This window comes from Phyllobates terribilis, unplaced genomic scaffold (assembly GCF_046119375.1).
Source record: "Phyllobates terribilis strain yellow unplaced genomic scaffold, ASM4611937v1 Scaffold_2__4_contigs__length_985480577, whole genome shotgun sequence".
Taxonomy (NCBI): Eukaryota; Metazoa; Chordata; class Amphibia; order Anura; family Dendrobatidae; genus Phyllobates; species Phyllobates terribilis.
This window is the reverse complement of record NW_027362762.1, coordinates 741,598,939-741,623,412: the sequence shown is the minus strand read 5'-3', so window position 1 is coordinate 741,623,412 and position 24,474 is coordinate 741,598,939. Positions and strand designations below refer to the sequence as shown.

At 49.5% G+C, this 24,474-nt stretch overlaps 2 protein-coding genes across 2 annotated transcripts in view; one reads left to right on the top strand and one right to left on the bottom strand.

Moving 5' to 3' along the window:
* The window catches only part of SLC35A5 (solute carrier family 35 member A5), a 44,033-nt gene extending 25,358 nt beyond the window's left edge, over window positions 1-18,675 (bottom strand). The window contains exons 1-3 of the mRNA XM_073667234.1: window positions 18,524-18,675; window positions 5,648-5,764; window positions 4,083-4,238 (exon numbers count right to left, since the gene is read on the bottom strand). Of these exons, the coding sequence (XP_073523335.1) occupies window positions 4,083-4,212 (130 nt within the window). The 5' untranslated portion in view covers window positions 4,213-4,238; window positions 5,648-5,764; window positions 18,524-18,675. The remainder of the gene's footprint in view (window positions 1-4,082; window positions 4,239-5,647; window positions 5,765-18,523) is intronic.
* Window positions 18,676-18,741: 66 nt separating this feature from the next.
* The window catches only part of ATG3 (autophagy related 3), a 40,654-nt gene continuing 34,921 nt past the window's right edge, over window positions 18,742-24,474 (top strand). The window contains exons 1-4 of the mRNA XM_073667235.1: window positions 18,742-18,779; window positions 18,874-18,963; window positions 19,045-19,142; window positions 23,851-23,892. Coding sequence (XP_073523336.1) covers window positions 19,071-19,142; window positions 23,851-23,892 — 114 coding nt within the window. The 5' untranslated portion in view covers window positions 18,742-18,779; window positions 18,874-18,963; window positions 19,045-19,070. The remainder of the gene's footprint in view (window positions 18,780-18,873; window positions 18,964-19,044; window positions 19,143-23,850; window positions 23,893-24,474) is intronic.

Sequence of the window (24,474 nt, the reverse complement as noted above, 5' to 3'; positions counted from 1 at the left end):
GGCGTTATGCATGGCGGCAAAAAAACAGAGCATTCCAAGAAAAACACTTGCTACCCATAGTAAATATTGGTGGAGGTTCCATCATGCTTTGGGGCTGTGTGGCCAATGCCGGCACCGGGAATCTTGTTAAAGTTGAGGGACGCATGGATTCCACTCAGTATCAGCAGATTCTTGACAATAATGTTCAAGAATCAGTGACAAAGTTGAAGTTACGCAGGGGATGGATCTTTCAGCAAGACAATAATCCAAAACACCGCTCCAAATCTACTCAGGCATTCATGCAGAGGAACAATTACAATGTTCTGGAATAGCCATCCCAGTCCCCAGACCTGAATATCATTGAACATCTGTGGGATCATTTGAAGAGGGCTGTCCATGCTCGGCGACCATCAACCTTAACTGAACTGGAATTGTTTGGTAAAGAGGAATGGTCAAAAATACCTTCATCCAGGATCCAGGAAATCATTAAAAGCTACAGGAAGCGACTAGAGGCTGTTATTTTTGCAAAAGGAGGATCTACTAAATATTAATGTCACTTTTCTGGTGAGGTGCCCATACTTATGCACCTGTGAAATTTTGTTTGAATGCAGATTGCACATTTTCTGTTAGTACAATAAACCTCATTTCAAGGCAGAAACATACTGTGTCCAACAGTTATTACATATATCAAACTGAAATAGCTGTTGCAAAAACACCAATTTATATAAAGCATTAAGCTTAAGATTAATAGGGGTGCCCAAACTTTTTCATATAACTGTATAGCAGCAATCAGGTCTAAAGTGTACTCAGTACAAATAAACAGTGCCTTGAAAAAAGTATTCATAAAAAAAGCTATGTGTGGCAGAATACTTATGTGACGCCAGTTCGTGTGACGCTGGAAAGCCCTACCCTGGGAGATGGGGGACTCGGAGCCGGGTCCTATGTTGTTGATGGGGTGCAGCCGTGGCCCGGACCCGCTAAGTGCCCAGGGCCGTCACATTAAAAAGGATGGTGTGGGCTTATCCGGGTTGAGTGGCTGATCTAGACTACGCCACCTGTGGCACCTGGTGAAGGCCACCAGCGCTGCTGCAGTCCGCTGAGGCATGGTGTTATGGCAGCCGTAGTTGTTACTACTCCCCACAGGCAGAGCAGGGCCTCAGGGCAGAGAGACAGGATGGAGGGGGTTGTAGTCTAGGATGTCTGGTGCTGCGTAGTGAGGTGTAATGCAGAATAAAGAGTCCGGAGGCCATAGGGGTTAACTTCCAGGGTTTTACTCACGGTGGAGATTGCAGTTGAAAGGCTTCTCCCTGCTCCTCGCGGAGTTCTGCGGTCACCAGGGACGGGGGGGGGGGTCCGACAACCTCCGAGTAAGTCCAGTGTTCAATCAGGACCCTGCACCAGAGTGTTCCTAGGCTTCAGACCGAGTCCTTTCCTGTGTGTGTGGATAGGCCGAGTCTCCCTCTGAACTTCACTCAGAATAAGGGTACGGGTGGCAGCTCCGCTCCTTCCGTTACCCGGTGGGATCCTCAGGCCTACCGGGCTTCCCTGACCAGGACATAGAGTAGCAAGGTCAGGTGTCGGGGGCCGGTACCCCTCTTGCAGCCGGAATCCCTCTGAATAGATCAGGTTGGCGAGGACAGGTGGCGTATAGCGCTCCGTCTGCACCCCCCCCCGGGATCCATTTGCGGTGGAGCTACACTCCTGAGCTCCTGACCTTCTTGGTCATGGTCCTTGACCGGGTTGAGACATTCCTTATCTGCAACCTGCCCCTCGACCCAAGGCCAGGATACGAGGGCCGTGTCTCCATCCTCTGCAGGTCCACACAGGATCCACGCTCAGGGAGGGAGATCACGATCAAAGAATGATCAAAGAACCCAGAACCAAGATGGCTGTGTATTAAATAAGAAATTTAAAGTGTCACTAAAATGTGAATCCTCCACCCTTACCCACGAATTGGTTCCCGTCTCTTGGTTCACCAGTCTCCCAACTTCCAGTAGGGGCAGCACCTGGTGCCTAATAGCCCCCTCTGGTGGGAGAAGTGTGGTGTAGGATGTGGAGGAAGGGTCCTGACCATCGCACTGTTCTTACCTCAAAGGAGGAACACTACACCCCATTAAAGAGGTGCAGCATCCATGTGGAGGAAACACCCTCAGGGGCGCCACACTTACACTGAAAGTCACCCTGAAAACACCATCCCCAGTGCCAAACATGGTGGTGACAGTGTCATGCTGTGGGGATGATTTTCTTCAGCAGGGACAGGGAAGCTGGTCAGAGTTGATGTGAAGATGGATGGAGCTAAATACAGGGCAATCCTGGAGGAAAACTTGTTAGAGGCTGCAAAAGACTTGAGATTGTGGTGTAGGCTCACCTTCCAGCAAAATAATGACCCTAAATATACTGCCAGAGCTACGATGGAATGGTTTAGATCAAAGCATATTCATGTGTTTGAGTGGCCCTGTAACAGTCCAGACCTAAATCCCATTGAGAATCTATGGGAAGACTTGAAAATCGCTGCTCACAAACACTCTCCATCCAATCTCACTTAGCTAGAGCTAGTTTGCAAAAAAGAATGGGCAAAAATTTCAGCCTCTAGATGCGCAAAACTGGTAGAGACATACCCCAAAAGACTTGCACAGAACAGTAAAACTAAACTTGGTATTATAACAAACACATTTGAAGCAGCGCTCAGAGCTCTGCTTTATTGTAACACTATCTGCCTGTGAGATGAAAGCTGAGAGGAACCTGCAGATGTGTCAGGTATAATCACACACAGCTCTGCAGTGAGATCAGGAGAGCAGAGAGCGGCCATCACACTGGTAACTCCTCCTTTTAATTTATAATAATCTCTGGAGGCAGATTCTCATGCAGATCAGTGTTCTCCCCACAGCCTGGAACAGCACATTTACATATCATAAAAACAGGGATTTCTCTGGAATAAGACATCAGATCGCAGATATCAAGGTATGATTTTTCAGTTTCCTATGACCTACGGCTTAGGAGGGTTGACCCTACTGACAGATTTCCATTAAACTAATACTTTGTTGAAGTACCCATTGAATTTTTGACAGCATGTAGTCTTTTTGAGTTGGAGTTTATCAGGACGGCACATCTAGAATTAGCAATTTTTGCCCCCTCTTCCCTGCAGTAGCGCTCCAAATCTGTCATTTTGTGAGAGAATCTCCTGAATACAGCGCCATCTTCAGGTCAATCCACAAATTTTCAATCGGATTCAGGTCTGGGCTCTGGCTGGCCCATTCCAAAACTTTGATCTTCTAGTAAAGCCATTCTTTTGCGGATTAGGAGGTATGCTTAGCGTCATTGTCATGCTGAAAGGTAAAATTCCTCTTCATCTTCAGGTTTTCTTTTTGGAAAAGACTGAAGGTTTTGATGCGAAATTAGCTGATATTTGGAAATGTTCATAATCCAATCACCTTGATTAAAGTCCCCAGTTCCAGTTGCCAAAAAACTGCCAAATAGTATAACGCTACCTCCACCATGCTTCAAGGTGGTATGGTGTTCTTTTGGTGATACGCAGTGTTGGTTTTGCTGCAAACATACCTTTTGGAATTATGGCCAAAAAGTTCAATCTTGTTATCAGACTATAACACGTTTTCCCACATGCTTTTGGCGGACTTGATGTAGGATGTTTGTCATTTTTATTTTATTTTCCAGCTCAAAATTATTTCAGTTTGTTTCTCAATGGATTTATACAGATTACGGGTGACTTTGCAGGTGGAAAAAGTTCTGAAATGATTCTGCTCGGTATGATTTTTTTACACTACTAAAATCTGGCATTTTAACAGGAATGTGTACATTTTTTAGATCCACTGTACCTAGTTTGGATGGTGCTTACAGACTCCCATGAGCCCAATGGTCACACTTTTGATACACGTATTAAACACGAATTATAAAAGTAGAAATAAACAATTACATCCAAAACAAAAAGTAAATACACTGCACATTGTGAAAAAGTCACCTAGCACTTTCCATTAATGATTGTCCTTTTGCATGATTACATCATTTACTTTTTGTAAAAATAATCTATTAAAATTTAAGATTGGAGTTAAAAATAAACATTATGTCAAGAAATAAAGTCAACCCACCCTCATTAGCAGAAAATTTCACCAGAAGGACACGGCTTGATCCAAGTCCAACAAAAGTAAACCCAAGCAGAAAGGTGTGCAAGTTGGATCTGGAGAACCATGATGGATTGATGCAGGTCTTGCACCTCATTGTAGTCAGGATCAGTCCAGCATTTCCTAATGAAATATAAAAAATCACATATAGGTGGGGGGTGAATCTTACGTATACAGTATGTGCCACAGGCACAGCTGGCACTGATACAGGTTTTAGGTCTGAACTTTTTGCAGAGATGAAAATATAAATCCGAGCACCAATAATTAGATGTTGAAATAAGTGTCAGCAGTAAAGACCATTCAGTGACGGGACTATCCAAAAAAAATGCAGTTCTCGCTTTTTGGGTTACAAGCCAATTCACAGGAAATTGCAATAATATGGCTTTGGCAGTCTGCTGGGATTGAGCCATTGTGACATCTCCCTGCGTTCTTGCATACATGTAAAGTGGTCATAACCCTGCACAGGTATCATTGAGAAGAGAGTACCGCACATGTGCCAGGCTGGGAACGCATGGTGCAGGTGCAGGGCGAAGGAGGCAGCATTAGGCAGGGGAGATGGCACACTTACCTGACCAAGCACTTGCCAGATCATTTACTGAATCACACAAAGCTGACCTTCTCAGCAATAATCAAACAATCTGCGGCTTGAAACGTCAATTACCCAATGCTGGACATGATTTAGTAGGCAGGGGGCAGCAGTCAGACTTCCTTTAAAGAGAATCTGTCAGCAGGTTTTTGTGATTTAATCTGAGAGAAGCATAATGTAGGGGCAGAGATCCTGATTCCAGGGATGTGTCACTTGCTCAGCAGCTTGCTGTAGTTTCAATATAATCAGCATTTTATCAGCAGGAGATTGTCACTACAGGACTAGTTGTCTTGTGCCAGGCGGTCCAGCTAATCTGTGTAACCCCGCCTCTGATTGCCAGCTTGTTGACAATGCACAGGGTATACAGGAAGCTGCCAATCAGGGCTCAGAATTCAGAGAACTGCTACATCTACAGCAGAGAAAACAGGGATTTTCTCAAAACTACACCAAGCAATCCAGTAAGTGACACATTGCTGGAATCAGTCTCTTCCCCTATATCATGCTGCTCTCACATTAAAGATACACTCTCTTGCCCACACTATAAATGTTCTTCTGTCCCTATAATACAGACCATGCATAAAGCCCCTCCATTTATTTCACAAAGGGTAAATCGCCTAACACCCCAGGCAAACAGGTAATTTTGCTATGGAAAGTCACAGCAGACTAGACATTAATCCTACAGTGTCTGCCACAAGAGAAATGTACCTGGAAGAAGCCACTAATGTAATATACTGACAGTACAAGTCCACCAGAGTGAGGCCCACTGCCCGTTATCAGCTCCGGCTTACAGAGGACGGCCTAGGCGGAGAACCTCTAAGGCTATGTGCACATGGAGCTTTTTTGAGGCGGTCAAATACTATGGGTTTTCTAACGCAAACTGGTTCAGGAAAGGTTTTTTGTTGGGGAGTTGTTTGTTTCTAGCAGCAGTTTTTGGACAGTTTATTACCTGAAGTGTTTTTTTGCAGACTTCTGAGTAGACAATGTTGAGTTTGGAGTATTTTACATTGGGAGCTTTTTCAAAGAAGTGACATGTACTTTATTTTCACCAGGCCTTGTTCAAAACCTGAAAAGGAAAAAAAAACACTCAATAGTCTGAACATAGGACAAGCAAAGTGCATTTATAATAGAAAAGATAGGAAGAGTATTTCAAGTGTTTTTTAAATGATTTTTCAGGCTTTTTTTCTTTTAAGCAGAACTTCTCCAAAAGACAGTGTACATACCCTTATAATGTCCATGTTCTCTGATAAGACAGCCCCTTTAATTAGGCATTTGGAAATGACACATTCTAAATAAATCACAATGTAAAGATATGTCCTGCAAAGAGCGCCCAGCCCAGGCTCCCGCGCTGCGCCGGCCCCCCTAGCCGCTCCTGCGCCAGCCCAGGCCCCCCTAGCCGCTCCTGCGCCAGCCCGACCCAGCCCAGGCCCCCCTAGCCACTCCTGCGCCAGCCCGACCCAGCCCAGGCCCCCCTAGCCGCTCCTGCGCCAGCCCGACCCAGCCCAGGCCCCCCTAGCCTCTCCTGCGCCAGCCCGACCCAGCCCAGGCCCCCCTAGCCTCTCCTGCGCCAGCCCGACCCAGCCCAGGCCCCCCTAGTCACTCCTGCGCCAGCCCGACCCAGCCCAGGCCCCCCTAGCCTCTCCTGCGCCAGCCCGACCCAGCCCAGGCCCCCCTAGCCTCTCCTGCGCCAGCCCGACCCAGCCCAGGCCCCCCTAGCCTCTCCTGCGCCAGCCCGACCCAGCCCAGGCCCCCCTAGCCACTCCTGCGCCAGCCCGACCCAGCCCAGGCCCCCCTAGCCTCTCCTGTGCCAGCCCGACCCAGCCCAGGCCCCCCTAGCCTCTCCTGCGCCAGCCCGACCCAGCCCAGGCCCCCCTAGTCACTCCTGCGCCAGCCCGACCCAGCCCAGGCCCCCCTAGCCTCTCCTGCGCCAGCCCGACCCAGCCCAGGCCCCCCTAGCCTCTCCTGCGCCAGCCCGACCCAGCCCAGGCCCCCCTAGCCTCTCCTGCGCCAGCCCGACTCAGCCCAGGCCCCCCTAGCCACTCCTGCGCCAGCCCGACCCAGCCCAGGCCCCCCTAGCCTCTCCTGTGCCAGCCCGACCCAGCCCAGGCCCCCCTAGCCGCTCCTGCGCCAGCCCGACCCAGCCCAGGCCCCCTTAGCCACTCCTGCGCCAGCCCGACCCAGCCCAGGCCCCCCTAGCCTCTCCTGCGCCAGCCCGACCCAGCCCAGGCCCCCCTAGCCGCTCCTGCGCCAGCCCGACCCAGCCCAGGCCCCCCTAGCCTCTCCTGCGCCAGCCCGACCCAGCCCAGGCCCCCCTAGCCTCTCCTGCGCCAGCCCGACCCAGCCCAGGCCCCCCTAGCCTCTCCTGCGCCAGCCCGACCCAGCCCAGGCCCCCCTAGCCTCTCCTGCGCCAGCCCGACCCAGCCCAGGCCCCCCTAGCCACTCCTGCGCCAGCCCGACCCAGCCCAGGCCCCCCTAGCCTCTCCTGTGCCAGCCCGACCCAGCCCAGGCCCCCCTAGCCGCTCCTGCGCCAGCCCGACCCAGCCCAGGCCCCCTTAGCCACTCCTGCGCCAGCCCGACCCAGCCCAGGCCCCCCTAGCCTCTCCTGCGCCAGCCCGACCCAGCCCAGGCCCCCCTAGCCGCTCCTGCGCCAGCCCGACCCAGCCCAGGCCCCCCTAGCCGCTCCTGCGCCAGCCCGACCCAGCCCAGGCCCCCCTAGCCTCTCCTGCGCCAGCCCGACCCAGCCCAGGCCCCCCTAGCCTCTCCTGCGCCAGCCCGACCCAGCCCAGGCCCCCCTAGCCTCTCCTGCGCCAGCCCGACCCAGCCCAGGCCCCCCTAGTCACTCCTGCGCCAGCCCGACCCAGCCCAGGCCCCCCTAGCCTCTCCTGCGCCAGCCCGACCCAGCCCAGGCCCCCCTAGCCTCTCCTGCGCCAGCCCGACCCAGCCCAGGCCCCCCTAGCCTCTCCTGCGCCAGCCCGACTCAGCCCAGGCCCCCCTAGCCACTCCTGCGCCAGCCCGACCCAGCCCAGGCCCCCCTAGCCTCTCCTGTGCCAGCCCGACCCAGCCCAGGCCCCCCTAGCCGCTCCTGCGCCAGCCCGACCCAGCCCAGGCCCCCCTAGCCTCTCCTGCGCCAGCCCGACCCAGCCCAGGCCCCCCTAGCCTCTCCTGCGCCAGCCCGACCCAGCCCAGGCCCCCCTAGCCTCTCCTGCGCCAGCCCGACCCAGCCCAGGCCCCCCTAGCCTCTCCTGCGCCAGCCCGACCCAGCCCAGGCCCCCCTAGCCGCTCCTGCGCCAGCCCGACCCAGCCCAGGCTCTCGCGCCGTTGATTTGCGTGTTCTGCAACCAAATATTTTGGTTTTTAAATCCTGCTTCATTAGAAGATTTTTGAGCATTCTGCAGAAATAAGAAGAAAGGCTGTGGATTCAACTGTATATCTTTGCTGTGGATATCATCTGCAGCCTAAGGCCTCATAATACCCGTAGAAGCAGAACCTCTGCATTAAGACATCTGATGGAAGGAACATGGCAAAAAATGTATATGATGGTTTGATAATGAAAACCTCGGTGTGAAGCTTTTAGAAGCTGGTGGCATTTCTGCAGATCTACAAAAACTGGGCTGGTATTGGAAAGCGTTCCTGTTCAATACCAGAAGGCTGTGCATTGTTACATGCTATAGGCACAATGCTACCATCTTATGGAACTACGAGGATCAGCCATAACATTAAAACTGACCATCAATTCATTTTTTTAATACGATGGCACCTTGTCAAGGGTTGGGATATATGGGTAGCATGTGACAGTCAGTCCTTGATACGCTCGAAGCAGGAAAACTGGGTAAGATCAGATCAACTTTAACAAGGCCAAATTGCAAGCGGATTAATTAGAAGCAGAAACAAGGCTAAAGAATATGTCCTCTACTTCAAGGGGATTTTCTGGTTTCCTGAAAACCTGTGTCCCCAGCTGCAGTATGTTTAGAAAAACAAACTGACCTTTAGGCTGTGTGCCCACGATGCGTTTTTCAAGCGTTTATGCTGCGGAATTTCCACAGCGGAAACGCTTGTGAAACGCTAGGTAATCCGCACCCCATGGTCCCCAAGGGGATTCCGCATGTTCTATGCACATGCTGCGGATTTTTCCGCAGCGTTTATGCTACGTACAAAAATCCGCAGCATTTCATTTAATTTTGCGGAAGCGCAGCGGAACTCCCGCCATTGACTTGCATTGAGACGCATAGAAACCGCGACTGTACATTTGTACAAGCGGCTTCTATGCGTTTCTATGTGCGGATGGTACCCAGTTCTGGAGGAGAGGAGACTCTCATCCAGACCTGGGTACCATTGTACCTGTAAAAAAAGAATAAAATAACAAATAAAGTTTATACTCACCTGTCCGGCGTCTTCTCTCTGAATGCCAGCAGCGCTGAAGGACCTTCGGTGACGTCACAGTCATGTGACCGCAGGCCCTTCACCGCTCTGTCTCGCGATATGCCGGCAGCCGGGAACCAGCCAGGAAGCAGCGCTGCAGCCACGCCGGGGCCTCGGGGGTGAGTATAGCTTTATTTGTTTTATTTTTACGGTTCACACTGTATAAATCCATGCTGTTTGCATGGATTTATATAGTGTGACCTAGTTGTCAAGCACTTTCCAAGTGATGCTATCGCCTGGAAAGCGCTTGTCAATCTGCATGCGGAAACGCATGTGAACCCGCATGTGGATCCGCATGTATTCTGCAGGAAAAACGCGTGCACAATCTGCATGCGTTTTTTTCTGCCAGGGAGATGCAGAAATGCTGCAGAAATTTTCTGCTTCATTTCTGCATCGTGGGCACATAGCCTAAGGCTGTGTGCCCACGATGCGTTTTTAATGCGTTTCTGCAGTTTTTTGCAGCTGCAGAAACGCATTAAAACCACATGGTAGAAGGCCTGCCATGTTCCCCAATGATAATCTGCATGTGCTGTGCACATTCTGCGGAAATTTCCGCTGCGGATTATCATTGCGGAAAGAAACGCAGCACTACCAATTATTTTGCGGAAGTGCTGCGTCTTCGCTGCCATTGACTTGCATTAGACCGCATGGATTATGCATCACTGTATATGTAGATGCGTAATCCAAGCGTTCTAATGTGCGGATGGTACCCGGGTGTAGATGAGAGGAGAATCTCATCCACACCCAGGTACCATTAAAAATCTGTAAAAAAAAGAATAAAATAAAAAATAAATCCCGCGCTGCGCTCCTCCGTGCTTCCCGGCACTTTGCAGTGGACTAAAGGACCTGCGCTGACATCAGAGTCATGTGACGGGTCACGCGACGCTGACGTCGGCAGGTCTTTCAATCCACCGATGCCGACAAGAGAGAACGGAGTGAGTAGGACACCGGGGGCCATCGGAGGGTAAGTATACATTATATTTTTTTATTTTTACCATTCTCTCAGGTCAAACTATATAAATCCATGCCGTTTGCAAGGATTTATATAGTGTGACCTAGTTGTCACAAGCACTTTCCAAGTGATGCTAATCGCTTGGAAAGCGCTTGTCAATCCGCATGCGGAAAGGTCAGTGATAACGCTCCATTTCCGCATGTCCCTGGCAGGAAAACGCATGTACAATCCGCATGTACAATCCGCATGCGTTTTTTTCTGCCAGGGAGATGCAGAAACGCTCAGGAAAAAATCCGGAACATTTCTGCATCGTGGGCACATAGCGCTGGACCTACAGAGGGCGAGTAAGGCTGAGTCTCCATCCCTGACCCGGTGTCCATTTTTGTCTACAGTGATGGACACTCAGCGCTGGACCCAGGGAGGGCGAGTAAGCTCAGCATTTTTGGGTTTTTTTTTTACCGCACCACTTCACCAGGATTTTTTTATTTTTTTTTTCAATTATACTGCTGGAGTGGTGATTCTAATGTACGTTCTCTGCCCGTCTTTTTTTTTTTAATCAGTGCAGCTTTAGTCATCTTCTGCAGGTTTTGACCGACCAGATCACTCCAGTGTTTCCTGTGTGAGCCAGAAGTCACAATGTAAGTCTATGAGAACTTGTGACTGTTACCTCTGACTTCCGGTCAGTCACAAGACGGCGGCGCAAGGCCGGACCAGCGCCGGGAAGAGATAAATAAGAGAGTCTGTTGAGTATAATACTAGGGTCAGGGAACTTCGGAATATAATAATATTAGAGGGATGTTCCTTAAAAATTTCCCTTGACCCACTTCTATTAATTACAGGACGCTGAAACGTCACATGTGTAATGATGAGAGTCTCTATAGGTTACATGCCAATTTGCAACTCAGAACTGATAACGGTCTTGATTTTACAGGTGCTGAAGTGGTGTGATGTTTGATGATGGACCCAGTGGAATAAAGAGCAGTCATCAAGTTCCTTTACTTGAAAGGAAGCACACCAAAGGAGACATTCGACGAGATGAAAGAGGTTTCTGGTGATGATTCCCCATCATATGATGTAGTCAAGAACTGGCATTGTCAATTGAAATGTGGTCGGACTTCTGTGCAAACAGCTCCAATTCCAGGGCGACACACCATCCAGCAAGTGGAGGTCGCCATTTTTTAAAAATCACTGTATAACCATTCGCCATCTAGCCCAAAATATTAAGATTAGAGTGGGGTCTGTGGAAAAAAATCATACAAGACCATCTTCACATGCATAAGGTATCCGCTCGCTGGGTTCCCTGGCTGCTCACACCTTTCCAGAAGCAGGAACAACTCAAATGCTCTCAGGCTCTATTGACGATGCGCCATGGAAACCAGGAGGACTTTTTCAATAGGCTCATCACACAGGATGAAGCTGGGTCCATCACTATGATCCTGAGACTAAAGTCCAGGCAATGCAATGGAAGCATCATCCAAAGAAGGTACGTGCCTAACCCTCGGCAGCAAGGTCATGCTCACAGTATTTTGAGACCAGTACGGTGTATTATTGATGGATTTCCTAGCAAAGGGTACCATGACCACTGTGGCATGCTATGCTTCACTGCTGCGGAAATTGCAGGAGACCATCAAAACCAAGAGACGTGGCATGCTCACCAAAGGTGTCCACCTTCTGCAAGACATTGCACCAGTTCACAACTCACATGTTGCCCAAATAGAAGCAGGCTCCTGTGCCTTTGAAATTCTACCGCATCCCCCTTATTCACCTGACCTCGCACCATCGGACTTCCACCTCTTTCCAACAATGAAGTTAATTTTGAAGGGCAAGCATTTTCCAGATGAGACTCTGATTTCCAAAGTCACAACGTGGCTTTTGGAGCAACCGGTCGACTTCTACAAGTGTTTACAGTTACTTAAAGAGATGGGAAAAGTGTGTGTCCCTAGGTGGCATCTATGTAGGTTCAGGGTTTTTTGGGAAAAGCACTTTAACCCCTTCCCCACTGGGCAATTTTTCGTTTTTTTCCTTCCCTTCTTCCAAGAGCCATAACTTTTATTTTTCAGTCAGTATGGCCGTATGAGGGATTGTTTTTTGTGGGAGCAGTTGTACTTTTGAATGATACCATTGATCCATTGATTTTACCATATAGTGTACTGAAAAGCAGAAAAAGTATCCCAAAAAAAAGTGAAATTCCAGAATAATTTTTTTTTTTTTTTTTTTATTTACCTTGTTCACTATATGATAAAACTGACCTAAGTAATATGATTTCCCAGGTCAGTATGAGTACACAGATACCAAACATTTATAGTTTAGTTTTTATTTAAGTGGTAAAAAAAAAAAAAATTCCAGGAATTTGTATGAAAAAAAAGTTTTGCGTATGTCATAATTTTCTGAGACCCGTAGAATCTCCATTTTTCACGATCTGGGGTGGGTGAGGGCTTATTTATTACACCCTGAGCTGACAGTTTTATTGAGACCATTTTGTAGTAGATACGATGCTTTGATCGCCTGTTATTGCAATGTTGCCGTGACCATAAAAACGTAATTCTGGCATTTTGATTTTTTTCATTACGCCGTTTACCAATCGGATTAATTTACTTTATATTTTGATAGATCGGACATTTCTGAACGCAGCGATACCAAATATGTGTATTTTTTGTTTTATTTTCAATGGGATAAAAGGAGGGTGATTTTTGAAAAATTTTTTTTTCTTCACTTTTACTTTATTTAATAGTCTTCTTAGGAGACTTGAAGCAGCGTTCGTCTGATTGCCTGTACTATACATAGCAGAGCTTCAGCCCTGCTATGTATAGCAAAAAATCACGATCTCCTATGAACGCCAGCCACAAGCCAGCGTTCAAAGGAGTATCGTAATAACCGGCACGGGGGTCTTCTGCAGCCCCCCAGCTGTCATGACAACCCATCAGCGCCCTGCGATTACGTGACAGGGGTGCTGATGGGCGGGACTTGTGACGCATGTTAAATGCCGATGTCTGTGATTGACAGCGGTATTTAACTTAACGTCTTGGATCCACTCACAGCTTATAGAGGCACTTGATGGCTGATTAAGTCAACCAACAAGTGCGGGTAAAGATGCGAGCCATGTCCCTGTATCTAAAGCACGGACACGGCCGATGACGTAAATATACATCATCGGGATTAAAGTGTAAATGCCATTTTTATTTCATAACTCAATAGTACACATGACAATAAGCTACTTTGTAATATATCTTATCAGAGAGATTTGCTTCTTTCTCCTCCAGGACTGATCTTTTATTCTCAATTCATAAGTAAAATCTGTATCAGTGAAGATGGATTTTCCCATTTCTGAGATAGGAGATGGCAGCTGCTACTGATAAGATTCTATGTAGACGGGAGGAGGGAGAAAGAAAAGGGAGACGCTCCACCTCTAGCACCTCCCGTCTACATGGAATCTTATTACTAGTACCTGCCATGTCCTATCTCAGTAATGTAACAATCTGTCTTCAGAGTCCAGGAGGAGAAAGAAGCAGATTTCTCTGATTAGATATATTACAAAGTTGCTTATTGTCATGTGCACTGATTTAAGAAATAAAATGAAGGTTACCTTTTACATTGTGCTCTAAGCTCAGAACTAAGTTGGGGTTTTGGTCTATAGCCTCAAAAAAAGTGGTTCATACGAAACCCCCGAGGGAATTATTCAGTACAATGGGGCAGATGGAGTCATCCAGTTGGGTATGTTTTTTTAAAAAAAAAACCCATAAGACTTGGATGTAACAGAGGCCAAAGAGACTCCATATGCCCCATTATACTGAATTACTTTGTCAGGGGTTGCTTATAAATCTCATTAGCAGGGATTTAGATGGAAGCTCAGATTGCTAATGATTGGCCGCTGACCAGTTGTAGCCTTCACTTTCCAACTGAACTGGAAGAGGAATTGTTTCTCTGACAGACTATGAAGGCTGCAATCAATCAGGGGCACTAATTGGCTACAGAGTTCATGTGATTCAGTGCATTTCTGAAGGATTACTATTTTATTTTCCTACCACACCGGGCAAACATAGAATGTGTTTTAATGTAGTGGACAATCCCTTTAAGAGTCAAAGCAAGACTGAGAAGAGCTAGATTGTGATGGCTACAAGACTTGGTCAGATCATCTTCAAAACAGCAGGCCTTATGGGATGTTCTCACTATGCAGTTGCTGAGCCAGTGCCAGGGTAATGGGCATCCAAGGCTCAACGACATGGGTGAAGGCTGGATCCCACAGAGAAGCTGAAAATTGTTAAAAAAAAAAAAAAACACCTCTGAATGCTGCACCGTATATTTTCTACCTCATCTGTAATAAATGTTAACCATCTCGGTGTCAAACTTTATTTTAAAATCTTCTCATTTTGTATACAGAACAGCAGCACGCGCTTTGCATTTTCATGAAATTTCCTATTGACAGTTTCGCCCCTGGAGGGCTCAGGCGGGAGATATTGCCGTCATGTTTCCTGTCACGACTATACCTTTCTATAGTGATGAAACATGACATGGGTAGCATCATCCATCTGACCAATATTACGCTGGAGAGGATAGAATGGCCTTATGGTGATGTGAGTGAATGTGTTATGTTGATCCCTTTGCTACAAAGCCAAAAAGACATCTCCCATAAATGTAGGATCGATGTAGACCCCAATATTCATCACTGGCTCCAAAAAGTCTGAGAAACAGTGCTTTAAGCAGAGGAAGCTCTTGCCTCAGAAGTGTACTTCTCAGCCGCTGAATTAACGAATCCCAGTCTTATTGTCTGGTTCTCAGAGCAGATCTCTGCTGTAATTACCTAGTCACAGCAGGAGGTCTCTACTTCAATGGAAGTTGAATTGTCAGCTCTTGCTCACTTCCCCAGTTTTAATTAATCCCATATGTTCAATGTAAGTGTGATATGTCTCCTCTGTGGAGATGACTGTATGGATTTTTATTTCTCTGTATGACAATGTGTATAGGACTTTTAGGGAGGCCTCGGTCGTACGCTCATTGTTCTACAGGGAGGCCGATACAATGGCGGCCTCGGCCGTACGCTCATTGTTCTACAGGGAGGCCGATACAAGGGTGGCCTCGGCCGTACGCTCATTGTCATACAGGGAGGCCGATACAAGGGCGGCCTCTGCCATACGCTCATTGTTCTATAGGGAGGCCGATACAAGGGCAGCCTTTTTCATACGCTCATTGTTCTATAGGGAGGCCGATACAAGGGCGGCCTCTGCCATACGTTTATTGTTATATAGGGTGGCCTCTGCCATACGCTTATTGTTCTATAGGGAGGCCGATATAAGGGCGACTTCTGCCATAAGCTCATTGTTCTATAGGGAGGCTGATACAAGGGCGGCCTCTGCCATACGTTTACTTTTATATAGGGTGGCCTCTGCCATACGCTTATTGTTCTATGGGGAGGCCGATACAAGGGCGACCTCTGCCATACGTTTATTGTTATATAGGGTGGCCTCTGCCATACGCTCATTGTTCTATAGGGAGGCCGATACAAGGGCGACCTCTGCCATACACTCATTGTTCTATAGGGAGGCAGATACAAGGGCGGCCTCTGCCATATGCTTATTGTTACATAGGGTGGCCTCTGCCATACGCTTATTGTTCTATAGGGAGGTCGATACAAGGGAGGCCTCTTTCATACGCTCATTGTTCTATAGGGAGACCTCTGCCATAAGCTCATTGTTATACAGGGAGGCCGATACAAGGGCGGCCTCTGCCACACGCTCATTGTTCTATAGGGAGGCCGATACAAGGGAGGCCTCTGCCATATATTTATTGTTATATAGGGAGGCCGATACAAGGGCGGCCTCTGCCATACGCCCATTGTTATATAGGGTGGCCTCTGCCATATGCTTATTGCTCTATAAGGAGGCCAATACAAGGGCGGCCTCTGCCATACGCTCATTGTTCTATAGGGAGACCTCTGTCATACGCTCATTGTTATATAGGGTGCCCTGTGCCATATGCTTATTGTTCTATAGGGAGGCCGATACAAGGGCGACCTCTGCCATACGCTCATTGTTCTACAGGGAGGCCGATACAAGGGTGGCCTCGGCCGTACGCTCATTGTTCTACAGGGAGGCCGATACAAGGGCGGCCTAGGCCGTACGCTCGTTGTTCTACAGGGAGGCCGATACAAGGGCGGCCTCCGCCATACGCTCATTGTTATATAGGGAGGCCGATACAAGGGCAGCCTCTGCCATATGCTCATTGTTATATAGGGAGGCCGATACAAGGGCGGCCTCTGCCATACGTTTATTGTTATATAGGGTGGCCTCTGCCATATGCTTATTGTTCTATAGGGAGGCCGATACAAGGGCGGCCTCTGCCATACGCTCATTGTTCTATAGGGAGGCCGATACAAGGGTGGCCTTTGCCATACGCTCATTGTTCTATAGGGAGGCCGATACAAAGGTGGCCTCTGCCATACGCTCATTGTTCTATAGGGAGGCCGATACAAGGGTGGCCTCTGCCATACGCTCATTGTTCTATAGGGAGGCCGATACAAGGGCGGCCTCTGCCATATGCTCATTGTTCTATAGGGTGGCCTCTGCCATATGCTTATTGTTCTATAGAGGCAGATACAAGGGCGGCCTCTGCCATATGCTCATTGTTCTATAGGGTGGCCTCTGCCATATGCTTATTGTTGTATAGAGAGGCCGATACAAGGGTGGCCTCTGCCATAATCTCATTGTTCTATAGGGAGGCCGATACAAAGGTGGCCTCTGCCGTACGCTCATTGCTCTATAGGGAGGCCGATACAAGGGTGGCCTCTGCCATACGCTCATTGCTCTATAGGGAGGCAGATACAAGGGCGGCCTCTGCCGTACGCTCATTGTTCTATAGGGAGGCCGATACAAAGGCGACCTCTGCCATACGCTCATTGTTCTATAGGGTGGCCTCTGCATATGCTTATTGTTCTATAGAGAGGCCGATACAAGGGTGGCCTCTGCCATACGCTCATTGTTCTATAGGGAGGCCTCTGCATATGCTTATTGTTCTATAGAGAGGCCGATACAAGGGCGGCCTCTGCCATACGCTCATTGTTCTATAGGGAGGCCGATACAAGGGCGGCCTCTGCCATACGCTCATTGTTCTATAGTGAGGCCGATACAAGGGCGGCCTCTGCCATACGCTCATTGTTCTATAGTGAGGCCGATACAAGGGCGGCCTCTGCCATACGCTCATTGTTCTATAGGGTGGCCGATACAAGGGCGGCCTCTGCCATACGCTCACTGTTCTATAGGGAGGCCGATACAAGGGCGGCCTCTGCCATACGCTCATTGTTCTATAGGGAGGCCGATACAAGGGCGGCCTCTGCCATATGCTCATTGTTCTATAGGGAGGCCGATACAAGGGCGGCCTCTGCCATACGCTCACTGTTCTATAGGGTGGCCGATACAAGGGCGGCCTCTGCCATACGCTCACTGTTCTATAGGGAGGCCGATACAAGGGCGGCCTCTGCCATACGCTCATTGTTCTATAGGGAGGCCGATACAAGGGCGGCCTCTGCCATACGCTCATTGTTCTATAGGGAGGCCGATACAAGGGCGGCCTCTGCCATACGCTCATTGTTCTATAGGGAGGCCGATACAAGGACGGCCTCTGCCATACGCTCATTGTTCTATAGGGAGGCCGATACAAGGGCGGCCTCTGCCATACGTTTATTGTTATATAGGGTGGCCTCTGCCATATGCTTATTGCTCTATAGGGAGGCCGATACAAGGGCGGCCTCTGCCATACGCTCATTGTTCTATAGGGTGGCCTCTGCCATATGCTTATTGTTCTATAGAGAGGCCGATACAAAGGTGGCCTCTGCCGTACGCTCATTGTTCTATAGGGAGGCCGATACAAGGGTGGCCTCTGCCATACGCTCATTGTTCTATAGGGAGGCCGATACAAGGGCGGCCTCTGCCATACGCTCATTGTTCTATAGGGAGGCCAATACAAGGGCGGCCTCTGCCATACGCTCATTGTTCTATAGGGAGGCCGATACAAGGGCGGCCTCTGCCATACACTCATTGTTCTATAGGGAGGCCGATACAAGGGTGGCTTCTGCCATATGTTGGGCAGCAAGGTGGATCAGTGGTTAGCCTTGTAGCGCTGGGGTCCTGGGTTCAATCCCACCAAGGACAACATCGGCAAGGAGTTTGTATGTTCTCCAGTGTTTGCATGGGTTTTCCTCCCACACTCCAAAGACGTCCTAGGAAATCTAGAGTGTGAGCTCCAATGGGGACAGTGATGATAATGAATGTAAAGCGCTGTGGAATGTGATGACGCTCTAAAAGCAAAGCATAATAATAAGTTCTGCACATGATACTTTCCTATAGGTCAGGACTTATATAGAGGGTATGTCCAGTGCACATGGGGCCATCACGTGACACAAGGCTCAGCCGTAAAGCGAGTGCTCCGCACACAGTATGAGAACACTCGGTAGCAGCCACTCACCTGTGGAGTCACTAGCCGGCAGCTGACAGCAGGACTCGGACACGTCACCCGTGCATTGCCCCACATCTCACCGCACAACCAGCCTCACAAACCTGCACCAAGTTTACTTCCGGGTTATGACGTCACGCGCTCCACACCTCGCTCTCAGAACACGAAACATTTACATATTTAAAGCAATATGCTAAAACAAATCTAGCTCTGCGTAAAACAGCAGCGGCTTTACGAGTATGAACCGGCTCCAGACTCATAACACAAGGTATTGATCATAGTGTATTTGTCAGGCATAGTAACATTACACGAAAATAACATACAAGCTAAACTCCCCTCCCATATTTCTTGGCCATGCGCAGCGGACATTTCCGGGAGTGGCGCCCCCATGTGACCGGCACTGGAGTAGAGGAACAGGGCGGAGAGGTTCCCTTGAGAGACCCTGCTAGCAGGTGAGGGCTGCTGCTGCTGTGAGGATGAGCGCCCCCTGTCAGCGCTGTGTCCAGTGATCACCTGTGTGTTCTGTTCTGCAGCGCCCCTGTGCGGGGAGACAGGAGACATGCAGAGCGTCATCAACACGGTGAAGGGCAAGGCGCTGGAGGTGGCGGAGTACCTGACTCCTGTGCTGAAGGTAAGCACCGCCATCATTGCCAGGAGTATGACCTCCATCATCCTGCCAGCACTCGTCAGCTGGTGGGCGTTACTCTGCTGTGCCCTCCCCCCACCATGGCAACCCATGGACCCCGCTCCCCACGCGGTCCCAAACCCATGGACCCCCACCCGTCTCATAGTTTCCCCCCTCACGCCATCCCAAACCCATGAATCCCCCCCCCCATAGATATCCCCCCACCTGCCCATCCCATAGATATCCCCCCCACCTGCCCATCCCATAGATATCGCCCCCCACCTGCCCATCCCATAGATATCGCCCCCCACCTGCCCATCCCATAGATATCGCCCCCCACCTGCCCATCCCATAGATATCGCCCCCCCACCTGCCCGTCCCATAGATATCGCCCCCCCACCTGCCCGTCCCATAGATATCGCCCCCCACCTGCCCGTCCCATAGATATCCCCCTCCCATCCCATAGATATCCCCCCCACCTGCCCATCCCATAGATATCCCCCCCCCACCTGCCCATCCCATAGATATCCCCCCCCACCTGCCCATCCCATAGATATCGCCCCCCACCTGCCCGTCCCATAGATATCGCCCCCCACCTGCCCGTCCCATAGATATCGCCCCCCACCTGCCCGTCCCATAGATATCGCCCCCCACCTGCCCGTCCCATAGATATCGCCCCCCACCTGCCCGTCCCATAGATATCGCCCCCCACCTGCCCGTCCCATAGATATCGCCCCCCACCTGCCCGTCCCATAGATATCGCCCCCCACCTGCCCGTCCCATAGATATCGCCCCCCACCTGCCCGTCCCATAGATATCGCCCCCCACCTGCCCGTCCCATAGATATCGCCCCCCACCTGCCCGTCCCATAGATATCGCCCCCCACCTGCCCGTCCCATAGATATCGCCCCCCACCTGCCCGTCCCATAGATATCGCCCCCCACCTGCCCGTCCCATAGATATCGCCCCCCACCTGCCCGTCCCATAGATATCGCCCCCCACCTGCCCGTCCCATAGATATCGCCCCCCACCTGCCCGTCCCATAGATATCGCCCCCCACCTGCCCGTCCCATAGATATCGCCCCCCACCTGCCCATCCCATAGATATCGCCCCCCACCTGCCCATCCCATAGATATCGCCCCCCACCTGCCCGTCCCATAGATATCCCCCCCCCACCTGCCCGTCCCATAGATATCCCCCCTCCTATCCCATAGATATCCCCCCCACCTGCCCATCCCATAGATATCCCCCCCCCACCTGCCCATCCCATAGATATCCCCCCCACCTGCCCGTCCCATAGATATCGCCCCCCACCTGCCCGTCCCATAGATATCGCCCCCCACCTGCCCGTCCCATAGATATCGCCCCCCACCTGCCCGTCCCATAGATATCGCCCCCCACCTGCCCGTCCCATAGATATCGCCCCCCACCTGCCCGTCCCATAGATATCGCCCCCCACCTGCCCGTCCCATAGATATCGCCCCCCACCTGCCCGTCCCATATATATCCCCCCCCCCTCCTATCCCATAGATATCCCCCCCCCACCTGCCCGTCCCATAGATATCCCCCCCCCCCTCCTATCCCATGCATCCTCTGCCATCTGTGACTTTTCCATACACTAGCCCAGATGTCAGCACTGCCAGCCTTTCACTTTCTGTGCTGGGTATCTAGGATGGGTTACACTCTCTAAATCCAACCCCAGGGCCCGGTAGCCAGAGAGTGGGCACTAACTTAACTTCTTATCTCTTGTGGTCAATGACCATCTACTTATGTGATTACTTCATTTGTCCAGTTGGCTCCTAAAGCCTGTTTTATTGTGTCCTGTACACCCGTCAGCCACCACACCTGGGGTGGGTACAGACAGAAGGGGCCATGTGCGGTCCAATAATGTGTCTGTGCTAGGAGTGGGCTGCCTCCCTCATGGACCCCTGTGCGGCTGAACGTTACACCAGTGGTTTGTCTGCCCCTGATAGAAGCACTGGCTGTTTATCTGGTGTCTCAGGCGCCAAGACACCAGCTGGGACCATGACAATCTGGGAAGACCACTCACAACCTTCCATCATGGAGGGGGTGGCTGTCTAGTGTTATAAATGCACAGATGAGGCTTGTATAGGACGCCAGTCACACAGATACGTGTGATGCACAGTGTCTGGCTTACAGCCTACTGGTTACACCCATACTATTAGATCAGGTGGCTGCCCAGCACTATATAAGTGCACCCCACAAGGACAGACACCCCGATTCACCCAACCAATGATAATACGGGGCCTGGCTGCAGCCTGCATCAATATGAAAAATGTGTAATAAGAAGATGAAAATGATATATAAAGTATGAGGCATTGGTTGAGATTCTACAAGACAACGGGACATTACATCTTATAATATTACTCCTTGCTGGTAGCAGATTTTATTTAAAGGGGTTTTCAACTTGTTTACAAAAGTGTTCTGCAAAGAATAGAACTCCTGTAAAATAAGTCAGGTAGTTTTCACCATTCCCAGGTCCATTGCCGACTCTCCACCGCTGCTCCAGTCTCAGGGTTTTGGCTGCAGCAACTTTTCAGAGCGCCAGAGATCACTGGGGCCGGAAGTGACCGTGAACCTCCTGCGCACAAGAAAATTAAAGTCACTGCCCTGAGAAGGGGAGAACAGTGCACAGGAGAAACACAGGTGCGGGATCTCCAACCGCACACCTGACATCAAAGGGAAGGGGAGGATAAATCCAGCATGAGAGAGGAGGCAGTCTTATCTTCCCGGCAGCGTACGCCCCATAGTCTGGAAGACCAAAATGGAATAAGATGATTTTTAATGAACAAGGCCACATCTAGGAGGCATACAGGTATGACTAGTTCCAGCTGTATACAACCTGTATGCCCATGTTATTAGCTAAATACTCACAAATGGGCTGACAGATGCCCTCTAATGTTGGATGTGGTTTTGCTCATCTGCCCTAATCCGCTGATCTCAGCAGAGTTGGCTGATGGCTTTTAGTATGGCTCAAATCTCTGGTTCATAGAGCTAGACCCTTTCCCCCTTCCAATTTAGGCCTCGTTCACATGTCAGTTTGTTTGGACGTATGAGAAAAGCAGAGAGTTTCATCCAGTTTTTTTTGCTGAAATAAAAAAAAGGTTTCTCCACCTTCTCCTATCAGAGTAACACAGACAGCACATGGATGGCATCAGAGTACTGTCTGAATGTTTTCACAGACCCATAGACTTTCATTGCCAAGGTTGATCCAACACTCGGATCAATAAAGGACATCTCACGTGATGTTGCTTGGACCACTCCGTAAACATCCATAGACTATTGCGGGTACGAGTGTTATCGGTGAAAAAAAAAAAAAACAGTATTCATGTGAAAAACAGACGTGTGAATGAGCCCTTAAAGCATCACTCCAGCGTTTTTTTTTCTATTTCACCGTTGGGGTGGTGCTTAAAATCCAAATTCCCTGTCTGACATTCACCTTCCAGCGTTTTCATCTGTTTTTGCTGCCGTCTGTCTCCTGCAGTTTGTGGCCTGCCAGCTGCTCCAGTGTTTCATGGAGCGAGCCGGAGGTCACTACTCAATGTAAGTCTATGAGAGCCTCGTGACGTAACCTCTGACTTCCGGCCAGCCAGAAGCTGCACTCAAAAGATGGCGCAGTGGGACTGGAGCGGCACCGAAAGACTGTCAAGACGCTTGAAGGGGAGTATATGACTGAGGGCAGGGGACCGAGGGCTAGAATTATCCTGTAGCAATGTTCTAACTTGTTGATTACTAGGAGAGGGCAACTGTTTGGACCTCTACCAGTCGAGAACTCTTCAGAACCCCATAGGTATGAAGCCACAGTCAAGCAAGCACACTTCTGCTCCATTCATTCTTTATGGGATTGCCTGAGATGGTCGATTTCGGTATTTTTTGTCAGTCTCATAGGGAGGTGCACATACCCGACCTCTGCTCCTTTTAGACGGTCTCCATTCATACTGCCCATGATCCTTCCTGTGACATACCATCTGACAGATTTTCCTTCTGGCCTCCACCCTTGGATGAATCACCAGTGACATCACTCGAGAGGATGCACATGTGCGGACCGCCATGAAAGAGCCTCTCGTGATGTCACTTTCGAACAAAACATCTAAGGAAGATTTTGGGCAGGATTAGATGACCGCGACACACGCAGATCATCTTAGATAAGTAAATATATTCATTAAAGTCTTTCTTTCTTGAATGTTAGTTCTGTGGGCCAATTGTAGAAAGGAGTGGACAATCCCATGAAAGCAATGTTCTCATGATGACCAGTTGGACTTTCACAGTCTTCCTGATAAGGCCACCTGAGCAGTTCTTCAGAAGAGCGCTTGTTACGTTCTTGAAGACAACAGCTAAAAGGACTCGTCATATTTTCTGCCCTCCTGAAAAAAATACCATCTCATGATGGTTCTAGGAAATGCATGGCTTTCTTCTACTGAAAACTATAGCAGAACCTTACCACAGTGCCACGTGTAAACTCAGGGGGACTTATCCTGGAAGGGTCTCTTGCAGTCACATGAAGTTTTTAACCTGCAGTGGACCCGCAAAATTGAATTTTATGGACGTCCACTTGGCCAGTATTTTTATGAATTTGTGAGGGGGAAAAAAAAGAGCCAAGTCACACTTAAGGATACATGCACAGACTTCTCCACGACTGATTTGTGTCTCATGACATTATTTCCCATTCTTATTTATGTATTTCTTATACAGGAGTCAAAATTTAAGGAAACCGGTGTCATTACTCCTGAAGAGGTAAGTGTTTCACAGGCCTCCTACTGAATATTTTCTTCAGTTTTACAAGATACGGGCCCATTTATGTTAATTGCTACTTGTTATGGTCTTTACCAAAGGGGCGTGGGTCACAGGGTAATAATGCAGAGCAGCCTAAAGACACGTCCCCAGAAAATCCTGAGAGTCACGCCCCATTGTAAAGACTATGAGAACAAGCACCAAATAAAAAGCCCCTATCTCTGGAGCCGCATGGTGAATTAAAAATACAAATAAACCCTACTTAACTAAAGCTCTGCGGAATAGGTTGGCGCTATATAAATAAAAATTATTATTATTATTATTATTATTATTATTGCTCAGGGGAGCAGCGAGAACAAAAACTGACCACTTTTCACCAGGTGACAGGACCTCATTAGATCAAATGCTTGGCTCACTGCCTTATTGGTGTAGGATTAAAGGGGGTGTCCCACAATCACAGCTTGTCCCCTGTATTCAGTGATAAGTGCCTGATCACTGGTCCCCTACCAAGCACTGGAATGGGGGTCCTGCGCCCACAGTTTGAACAGCGTGGCAGTTGGGTATGCGCCCTGTGGCTCCATACAT